Source organism: Myotis brandtii, unplaced genomic scaffold (genome assembly GCF_000412655.1).
Source record: "Myotis brandtii unplaced genomic scaffold, ASM41265v1 scaffold679, whole genome shotgun sequence".
Taxonomy (NCBI): Eukaryota; Metazoa; Chordata; class Mammalia; order Chiroptera; family Vespertilionidae; genus Myotis; species Myotis brandtii.
Window position 1 is genome coordinate 644,403 of NW_005370653.1, and position 10,875 is coordinate 655,277.

The 10,875-nt window shown below is 48.9% G+C and overlaps 2 protein-coding genes across 2 annotated transcripts in view; one reads left to right on the forward strand and one right to left on the reverse strand.

Annotated features, from left to right (window-relative positions):
* ACTN2 (actinin, alpha 2) overlaps positions 1 to 5,728 on the reverse strand; it is a 58,200-nt gene extending 52,472 nt beyond the window's left edge. The window contains exon 1 of the mRNA XM_014529275.1: positions 5,724 to 5,728. The gene's annotated coding sequence lies outside the window, so the exon portion shown is untranslated. The remainder of the gene's footprint in view (positions 1 to 5,723) is intronic.
* Positions 5,729 to 6,001: 273 nt separating this feature from the next.
* The window catches only part of HEATR1 (HEAT repeat containing 1), a 35,360-nt gene continuing 30,486 nt past the window's right edge, over positions 6,002 to 10,875 (forward strand). The window contains exons 1-5 of the mRNA XM_014529276.1: positions 6,002 to 6,110; positions 6,308 to 6,468; positions 7,709 to 7,925; positions 9,732 to 9,873; positions 10,382 to 10,483. Of these exons, the coding sequence (XP_014384762.1) occupies positions 6,327 to 6,468; positions 7,709 to 7,925; positions 9,732 to 9,873; positions 10,382 to 10,483 (603 nt within the window). The 5' untranslated portion in view covers positions 6,002 to 6,110; positions 6,308 to 6,326. The remainder of the gene's footprint in view (positions 6,111 to 6,307; positions 6,469 to 7,708; positions 7,926 to 9,731; positions 9,874 to 10,381; positions 10,484 to 10,875) is intronic.

Genomic DNA, 10,875 nt, shown 5'->3' on the forward strand with positions numbered 1-10,875 from the left:
CTCAACCACTGAGCCACGCTGGCCGGGCTGGATGTCTGCATTTCAAAGATGAATGCCTCCATGGAGAAAGCAGTATGACTGCATAACTATACATATTTTTGAGGGCAGAGAACTTCACCCTTTGAATCATAGCCTTCCAGGCCCCTCTGCCCAGCCTCTCTCTCAGACTGAGCTGCTCCATGGTCTTGGTTCTGAAAGAAGGGATACTTTAGGGGCCCAACCCGAAGGTGTGGCCGCGTGAGACCAGCCACATGGGCGAGCTGGCTGGGAGCGGAGTCAAGGCCAGGGAGGCAAAATGAAGACATCCACTTCTTTTTTTAGGACGGGATTTCCTACACTGGCATACCTCTTGTTTTCCTTTCCGTCACAGCTAATAAAAGCACTCGGGCTTTATATAGTCCTACTAGTGGCCCGGTGCACGGATTCGTGCACATCGAAAGGAAATTAATTAGAAGGTGGCTGGTGGGGCGGGACTGGGTGAGAGACGGGCCGGATACACCCTGGAGCCAACCTCCCGCTGTCCCTCCCCGGCCAGCTGCACCTGGGGTGGCCCCATGGCTCAAAGGGCGTCTGCGGAGTGAGCGGGGTCCCTCTGGCAGGTGGGGTCCCTCAGCCGGGCCTGCAGGGCCTAAGGCCACTGGAAGAATGTTGATCCACCCCCCGCCATCTCTGTGCCAACCGGCTCCTGCCCTGTCTCTCTCAGCTGAGCCAAGAGGAGAAGAGCAATATTTTGCATACAGCTTTTCAGGCGATGATTATCTCATCCGAACACGCTGCTGGACTTGAAACGAAAATTATAATTCTGCATTTCCCTGTGAAAGAGCCGCTAATGACTGGTTGTTCTGTTTTCAGAAACAAACATCAAAAATCTGGCTGTAACATTGAAGACGGGAAGGAAGAGAAGACAGATAAAATACAGCATGGCCCGGCCGGCGTGGCTGAGTGGTTGAACTTCGGCCCATGAACCAGGAGGTCAGGGTTCAATTCCCGATCAGGGCACATACCCATATTGCGGGCTTGATCCCCAGTAGGGGACGTGCAGGAGGCAGCGATCAATGATTCTCTCTCATCATTGATGTTTCTCTCTCTCTCCTTCTCGTCCTTCCTCTCTGAAATCAATAAAAATATATATTTGAAAATATGAAAATAGAATAAAATACAACATGAAGGGCTCTTTTCCACCACCATCACCATCCACAGTCATTTATTTATCAGGAGACCAGAAAACGCATTCTCCCAACTGGGATACGTCTGAAAGTGAAAGGTGGCTGTTCACGGTCATGTGGGGACGATATCCTAGGAGTTGAGCTCTCCTTACATACACGGACTATATGTAACATGTTACATGTTGGGAATATAAAGAGGCAAAACATGTAATTTCTCCCCCAAAGGCTTAAATTTTAGGTGGGGAGAGAAGATATTTACAAGAAAGAAACACACCATGAGGCAGCTAAATAGGTGTATTGACACTAGGAGGCAATTTTTTCTTTTGATATATTTGTATTGATTTCAGAGAGGAAGGGAGAGAGGGGGAGAGAGAGAGAGAGAAACATCAATGATGAGAGAGAATCACTGATCGGCTGCCTCCTGCACGCCCCACACTGGGGATAGAGCCCACACCTGGGCATGTGCCCTGACCGGGAATCGAATGGTGACCTCTTGGTTCATAGGTCGATGCTCAACCACTGTGCCACGCTCATGCAAGTCTTCTTGGCTAACCAACCAGAAAATAGCAGCTGCTTGCAAGCCATAGGCTCCCTGTGGGTTTCCTTTTATACATTTGCATTTCCAGGGTCATGTGGATCGTTAACCAATGGCATCTGAGCCTCCCCTCTTCCCGGAGTCTCGGCCTGAGGGAGCCCCCTCCCCAGCTCTCGCAGAGAAGGGCTGAGCGGTGGGCCGGGCCTGAGACCCGCAGGGACAGGAGGCACCCACTTGCGCCATCAGCTCCAGGCTGAATGGCCATTTGTCTGCACACGTCCCTGATTATGGAAGACATGGTGATGACATCCACAGTCACACTCTAAAGTCTCTCCGTCAACTGTTGTCAACATTTAATTATACTCACCTCGTTCTCATTCTCCAATCCAGCCTCTTCAGCGGCTCCCTCAGCGCGTGGGAAAGTTCCCCGGGCCACCCCGAGAGGGGCCAGGACTCAGGACATCTCCCTCCATCCTCTTCCTTAAGGGCCGCCCAGCTTCATTCTGAAGGGTTAGGACAGTGGTCGGCAAACGCATTGGTCAACAGAGCCAAATATCAACAGCACAACGATTGAAATTTCTTTTGAGAGCCAAATTTTTTAAACTTAAACTATATAGGTATGTACATTGTTATTAACTTAATGAGCGTACTCCTAAGCTGGCCTTTGCTAAAAACGTCCTCAATCTGATTGAGGTACGTTCGCTGAGGTCAACCCCTTCCAACTCTCCCATCCACACTCGTCTTGTATACTTGTTTCGTCTATCTCCTTTCGTTCGTCCTCTCTATATGTCCACCCCCCACTTCTTCTAAGGCCACTTCTTCAAAATAGACTCGCCCAGGCCAAAAACCGACTTCTGCGCATGGGCCACGAAGTTTCAATCGCACTGTACGTGCGCGCCCGCAAAGAGCTGCATGTGGCTCGAAAGCGGCGGTTTGCTGACCCCTGGGTTAGGAGCATGGTGGGCACATTGCAGGCAAGGCTGGACAGCTCTCCCTCAGCCTCCCAGTCTGAGCCAGTTTTCCCAGGAGGCGTCGGGGTTCACAAGTGGGGCACAGAATCACCCTGAAGGTCTCCAACTCTACCTGCTGGTCCCTTCCCCCAATGCCCTGGGGACAGAGTTCTCCCGGCCCCACCCCGGCTGCAAATCACCGGTCTAATTTGTTAGGAAAGTGCTTTATTAAGTTTAAATTTAGCAGGCAAGGCTGTGGATAGCCCTATCTCTGTTTCTGAGAAACAGCTGTTTACTATTCTAACCCGGCAGAGGCCTGGCAGCCACAGCTGCTCTGCCAGACACCCCTGCCCTGAGCCCACAGCTGCCCGGCTTGGTGCTCAAGTTAGAAGGGGCACACGACCTAGGACTCTGCAGGACCAACGAGGGCAGTCGGGACCTATTTTTGATGATCCCGGGGGATTATTTAAAGGAAATTCCATGAAGTCCATGTAGCTCTTTAAAAGTATTTGGTTCCGCCCAGCTAGTGTGGCTCAGTGGTTGAGCGTCGACCTATGAACCAGGAGGTCACGGTTCGATTCTGGTCAGGGCACTTGCCAGGGTTTCAGGCTCCATCTCCAGTAGGGGGCGTGCAGGAGGCAGCTGATCAATGATTCTCTCTCACCCTCTCCCTTCCTCTCTGAAATCAATAAAAATATAAAGTATTTGGTTCCACTGCCTGCTTTCCTTGTCCCCGGTTCTATCCCTGGATTTCCCTCTATACGTTTATGCGTCTGGAACTGAACAGCAATGAAACGAAAGCCATTGTGCCAGGGAGATGTTCCCGGCTGGGAGTTCCAGGTGAGCTGCAGGCTGGGTGGTTGGCAGAGTTCCTGCTAATCAGAGAGATCCCTTATTCTGTCATTTCCTCCAGGGGAAATGGGACGTGGCTCACAGCTCCCCGGGCACTGTGGCCAGATTGTTCCCCGAGCTCCCAGAAACTGTCTTGCCTACATGTTATTCTTTTTTTAAAAATATATTTTATTGATTTTTTACAGAGAGGAAGGGAGAGGGATAGAGAATTAGAAACATCGATGGGAGAGAAACATCGATCAGCTGCCTCCTGCACACCCCCTACTGGGGATGTGCCCACAACCAAGGTACATGCCCTTGACCGGAATCGAACCTGGGATCCTTGAGTCTGCAGGCCGACGCTCTATCCACTGAGCCAAACCGGTTAGGGCCACAAGTTCTTCTTGAAACACTTGCTGCAGGCAAAGCCCTCTATTAGACCCCCGCCTCTAAGTCACATGCATGGGATGTGATGCTCGGTGTTGGAGTGGGGGCGCTGGACAGTGGGCAAAGGGTCACTGAATCTCTACAGGGACATTGTAGACAAGCTGGCCGTGTGACCCATGGCTAAAACGAGCCTCGGGGGCCAGAGGGGATGGAAAGTGATGAGGAGAGGTGCCCGAGCGGGAGATAGTGTAACCTCAGATGACACCCGTAGCCTGTACTATATACGCTGAATGGATGGGGGCCTGAGTGCTCACGACAATGGAGCAGGGAGAGCCCATGTACCAGAAGGTTTCCCTTTCTCTTTCATTCTTTTTTTAAATTTATATCTTTTTATTGATTTCAGAGAGGGAGAGAGATGGAAACATCGATGAAAAAGAATCATTGATCTGCCACCTCCTGCACGCCCCACAATAGGGATCAAGCCAGCAACCTGGGCATGTGCCCTCACCGGGAATCAATCTGTTGACTTATGCCAGCTGGGCTCTTATATGTTATTTTTAAAGTCTATCCTTGAATTACTTTCAGATATTTCCCTTCATATATTAATGATTGATACAATTTACTAATGATTAATATAGTCAATACATTAATATAACCAATGATTATATGGGCATTCCTAGAATCTGAAAATTCTAACCCTGCTCCTTGAATTTTTTTAATTACTAAAATTAAACATAAAAAACAAACACGTGGGAAAAGCTAATGTCGCTATAGATACTCAGGCAAACAAAAATCTCATGTATTTGATTTGATTTGATGGAGAGCAGGGTGGCAGTGCATTGTGAATTCCAAAACGCAGCTAAAAATAACAACTATGGTTGAGTAAGACTGCCGGAGATGTTCTAAGAACAGATGAAGAAACCCGATAGCAAATTCCTCTGCAGTTTGCAAATAGACTTGTGAGCTTGGTTGGAAAGTCTGGGTCTTCTGCTCAAGTGTGGAATAACATCTAAATTCATCCCAATACCGCCTCCGTGGCTTAGTGGTTGGGGAAGTGGTCAGGATTGGTCCTATGAGTAGAGTAACTCTGAATATTTCAAGATGATTGTAATAACATATAAAGAAAAAAACCTTGGAGAATATATTGCTGCTCAGAAGGCTCAGAAATATATTTGCCTTCATGAAAGCAGTAAACCATACTTCCTTAAGAAATATGGGCTATGCCCTGACCGGTTTGGCTCAGTGGATAGAGCGTCGGCCTGCAGACTCAGGGGTCCCGGGTTCGATTCCGGTCAAAGGGCATGTACCTTGGTTGTGGGCACATCCCCAGTGGGGGGTGTGCGGGAGGCAGCTGATTGAGGTTTCTCTCTCTTTGATGTTTCTAATTCTCTATCCCTCTTCCTTCCACTCTGTAAAAAAATCAATAAAATATATTTTTTTAAAAAAACAAGAAATATGGGCTATGACTGGGTCTGCAGGAAGCTGGACATTTAGGGAAAGGTCTCTCAAGGAGGTGTTATTAGTAGAAAAAGCACTCAAATGGGATTAGAGGACCTGGGGCTCGGGTCCTATCTTTAAAAAATTTTTTTAAATTTTTTTTAGTTCAGAGAGGAAGGGAGAGGGAGAGATAGAAACATCAATGATGAGAAAGAATCATTGATTGGCTGCCTCCTGCACGCCCCCCACTGAGGATGGAGCCTGCAACCCCGGCATGTGCCCTGACCAGGAATCAACCATGAGCTCCTGGTTCATAGGTCGACGCTCAACCACTGAGACACACTGGCCGGGCCAATGGGGTACATTTAAAAGAAAAGAAAGCTCAGTAGTGGCCTCCAAAGAGCAGGGAGGCTGGACCGGGCGGCGGCACAGGTACCTGCAATGCATGGTTCTGCTCCTGCATTTGTTTCGACTGCCTGACGCGAGCTACTGGGCGGTCCGCTCCCACTAGGGCACGCGGGGGCCGGAACCTTCCGACGCCAACCGGGAGCAGAGGCCCAGCCCCTGGGGAGGGTGGCACCGGGAGTCGGAAGTTCGGTCGACGAAGGCGGGGCTTCGTTGCCAGGAGGCGGAGCCGTCGTTTGCGTTTCCAGGAAGCTTGTCTCCTTTCTCTCGCCGTAGCGCCCGGAACCGGAAGCCGCTCTGAGGCGTGCGCTGGGTTTCCGGTCGCGAGCCGCCCTGGGCTCCATGTGGGAACTGCTGTGAGGGGTTTGCGATCCGAGTGCTGCCGAAATCGAGCTCCCGGTGAGTGGGGGCTGGGGGCGGGGGTGGGCCATGCAGGGCACGGCGTCCGCGGGTGTGGAAGTCCGGGAGCCGGACTGAGGGGCCTTGGAGCTCCTGGGGGCCGGGCAGCTGCCTGTGGGGGAGGCGTTTGCTGCTCGCAGGCAGGCGGAGGAGACAGCTTGGCTGACGGCCGGCGCGTTTCCTCGCCCGTGTCTCAGGATCCCGCCAGCGGGAGAGATGACGTCCTTAGCCCAGCAGCTCCAGCGCCTCGCCCTCCCGCAGAGCGACCCCAGCCTCCTGTCCAGGGATGAAGTTGCCTCTCTGTTGTTTGACCCCAAGGAAGCGGCCACCATCGACCGGGACACCGCCTTTGCCATCGGTGAGCTCCTGCCCCTTCGAACGCCACGGGGAGCGTTGGCTTTCTGGATGTGGCTGTATTTCCTTGCTTTCTCTCCTGACCTGCCCTCTCCCGGAGCGGATCCTAACTTGTTGACCTCACGTTGTTAGGGAAAGAGAATGACAGTCAGGTGCAAGGCGCCTGAAACGTACATACGTGCACAGATGCAACCACAGGGCTAGGGAGGTCGTCTAATGCACAGAGAGGACGGACAGCCACAAGGGGCTGAGTTACTATCCTTCCTATATAATAAAACCCTAATATGCAAATCGACCCAACCGGAGGACAGGTCGCTATGACACACTGACTATCAGGGGGCAGTCGCTCAATGCAGGAGCGTCTGCTCCCCCCGCCCCCCAGAAGTAGGCAATGGGGGGGGGGGAGTGGCCAGCGGGCAGCGCCAGGTCACCAAGCAAGGCGGGTGGTGGGTAGGGGGTGATCGCCCCGCACGCCGGTCACCCCACAGATGGGCCTGATCGCTGGCCAGGCCTAGGGACCCTACCCTATTTGTTGGGAACAGCCTCTTAGATTTAAAAATTAAAACCTGGCAAGGCTACTCGAACCCTGAAAAGACAGGATGATGCAGCGATGACATGCATGGACTCTGGCTTGCACATTTTGTGGGCAGCCCTGACTCCTGACACTTAGAACTGTGACAAAGCCAGTGACTTCTCTCTGCTTCAGTTTCTCCACCCATAAGGTGGGGGAAATGGTATGACTTCCTCAGAAGGATCATGTTATGAACTACTTTTTATAATCACGGCAAAAAAATGTAGCTGCCCATACAGCAGCAAGATGCCTTTCACCTGCATGAAAAGTATGGTCACTGGTGCATGCAGCATCCCAGATTGGGAGAGGGATGTCCGACGGCCGGTTTAGGCCCGACATCCCCCAAGGGGTCCCCGATTGCAAGAGGGAGCAGGCCAGGCTGAGCCCCCCCCCCCCACACACACACACACGAATTTCGTGCACCAGGCCTCTAGTAGCAGATACTAAACACACACACACAACACAGCCCCTGTAGGAAGTACTTCTTGTTCTCCTAGTTGGTGCAATATTATTTATTCTCTAGTTGAAAATGAGGAATCTGTGTTTGGGACCATGTTACAGGTTGTGCACGCTAAAAGGATTCAGAGTTCTTTGAAGGGTGAGTAAAACTGCGAACGAGGGGTGAGATGCGCCTCCTTGCAAAGGGTCATTAAAGGAACCGTCCTTTTCCCAGGGTGCACCGGCCTGGAGGAGCTGCTCGGCATCGATCCCGCCTTCGAGCAGTTCGAAGCCCCCTTGTTCAGCCAGCTCGCCAAGACCTTGGCGCGCAGCGTGCAGACCAAAGCCGTGAACAAGCAGCTGGATGAGAACATTTCGTTGTTCCTCATTCACTTGTCCCCCTACTTCCTGCTGAAGCCAGCACACAAGTGTCTGGAGTGGCTGATTCACAGGTAGGAAGCGGAATTACAGAAATAATCGGGCTGACGACTTTGATCTTTTAAAAAAAACAAATAAATAAATAATGACAGCATGTACCCACTTAAAGCTGAAAAATTAGGTAAGCGAGGGCTTAACGTGATGCCTGGAGATGTGGTGAGATGAGCCGGTCCGTCTGCCGTTAAACTCGTTTTTGTTGACAGTGACACACGGTACAGGACTGCTGAAGGTCTTGAGGTCGCACCTCATCCGTTCTGAGGCGCTCGTGTCACTTTGCATTAGCAGTTGTTACTGTGTGTTGGGCAGAGGGGACCACTGAACTTCTTTCTTGCTAAAGTAACAAAGTCAGTGGTTTGGGGAAAAGGGAAATAGCAATCCTCTGAAACACCAGAATTAGGAAAATCGTAATTGAACGTGTATCGAACATTTATATGCCAGGCCCCATGGTGAGTGAACACTTGGCATGCATTATCTCAGTACTCACAACATTCCTATGGGGAGACACTTGTCCCCATTTTATAAATGGGAAGACTGAGGCATAGATGGGTTACTAATGTTGCCTAAGTCGCACATCTAGTAAGTTGGATACAAGTTTGTTTCCAAGGTCTGATACTTCATCCTCTTTGGGAGTTGTCTCAGTAAGTTTACCCAGCTTTATTTTCTCACTTACTAGCATCACATCACAGCTTATACATCTTTGTTTATTCCCCCTTATATACGTTTTAAGAAAAGAAATACTTCTGTTTCATTCGTTGGAGACATGGTGATAAAGTGACTTCCCTTTAGGAAGCAAGTGAGTCGTGGAGAAAACATAATATTTTCTGGGTCTTCTAATTATCAGAACATTAAACTCATCAGACAAAAAAAGAATCAAGTCTGTAATATTTTCCTGGGCCTTCTAGCATTCAGTTTTCCCAAATAGATCAAATACTCTAAGGAGCACTTTTGCATTTGAGTCTGCATTTACTTATTCATGTTACATTGAGTTTGATACAAAGAAGGCTGCCCTTCGTTACTGTTTTGAAATAAATGCTACAATGAAGGTGTATGCAGTGTTTGGGGCTTGGAGAACCCCCTGAATTAGTCGAGGAAGGCTTAGTGGGGAGAGTAGTGCCTTGGCTAGCACAAAACCACATAGAAAACTAAGAAAAGGCACAGTGGTGTGTTACTCTGAAAGGTACCGGTGGAGTGGAGACACAGTAAGAGGGGTCACTGCTGGGGGGGGATTAGGAAAAGCTTAGAAAAAGAGGCATCTGAGCTAGGGTTTGAAGGCTGGAAAGATTTAATGTATGTGACAGAATTAACAAATCTGTCTTTTGTTACTAGGTTAGAGGGACCAGTACAAAGTTTTGTGAAGTTCATGGACAAGTTCTGTAGGGTTTAATTTGATGATTTTGTTTTTGATCAGTATTTTGGTTTTAGAATTACGATAATGAGGGAACTGAGGCAGCTGTGGAAGGTGAACCCTGGAGCGTTGCTGCCTGGTGGCCGGCTGCTTCTCCGTTGGTTTGACTGCAGTGATCCCACGGTTATGTTAATGTTATGATAGGTTAAAACAAAGCTGAGAGAAAGTGAGTGGGATACAGGTTTTGGTATTGATATTTCATATATTACCGCATAGGAATTGGCAGAACCGTGTTGAGTACTTCAGTGCAAAATAGAGGGCTATGGTTAATGCTCTGTATCCTATAATTACGTGATTGTTTTGACTAGTATTCATTCTAAGTATTTTTAGCTCATTGATAATACAATGTGGACGTGTAAGGAAATACGTGCTTGTAAGTTTTGTGTCAATTTGAATTGTTTGCTTTTCCCCCCAGGTTCCACATCCATCTGTATAATCAAGATAGCCTCATAGCTTGTGTTCTCCCGTACCATGAGACAAGAATATTTGTGCGGGTTATACAGCTCCTAAAAATTAATAATCCAAAGCACAAATGGTTCTGGTTATTGCCAGTTAAGGTATGATTGTTGAATGACACGTATCTGTGATCAGTACAAATCTTGATTAAGATGTAGTTTGGAAAAAATAAAGTCATTGGTGCTTCTGAGGGTATTACCTCCATTTTTATTTCCTAACTTCCTGTTTAAATAGCAGCTGGGTTTTATTTATACCTGATACAGGCTGGGCAATTTAGATAGAGGGTGGGGCAAAAGTAGGTTTACAGTTGTGAGTACAGGAAACAAGGCTTATTCTTGTGCTATTTATTAATTATTGTATTATTTTCCATATGAAGCCCCGGTTGGTGTGGCTCAGTTGATTTGAGTGTCATCCCGTGCACCAAACGGTCATGGGTTCAATTCCCGGTCTGGGCACATACCCAGGTTGCTGGTTTGATTCCCCAGTCAGTACTCCTGTGGGAGGCAGCCAGTCCATGTTTCTCTCTCCCTCTTCCTTCCTATAAAAATATAGCCGGGTGAGGATTAAAAGTTACGATCAGTCAGTGGCTGTTCTTTCTGTCTCTGACAGCAATCTGGAGTGCCCTTAGCTAAAGGAACTTTGATTACCCACTGCTACAAAGATCTTGGATTCATGGATTTCATTTGCAGTTTGGTAACAAAATCTGTGAAGGTGAGTAGTATATTGTCTCATGAATGTATAATTCCATTAAACGGTCGCTTGCTCTGAATGGAGAAAACGTATTGGACCTTCCCCAGTAACAGTGGTGGTTGGAGAAAGTTCCTTTTGTAAAAGACCCTCCTGTTCAGGAGTGTGAGCAGTGGGTCGGTCTTTCATTATAAAAGATGTTTTTCTACAAAAATTATTCCTTGCCAAGTTCTATTTATAATGATTGTGGAAACAGTTTAAAGAGACAGTCTCTCTCTGACCGGTTTGGCTCAATGGATAGAGCGTCGGCCTGTGGACTGAAGGGTCCCAGGTTCGATTCCAGTCAAGGGCATGTACCTTGGTTGCGGGCACATCCCCAGTAGGGGGTGTGCAGGAGGCAGCTGATCGATGTTTCT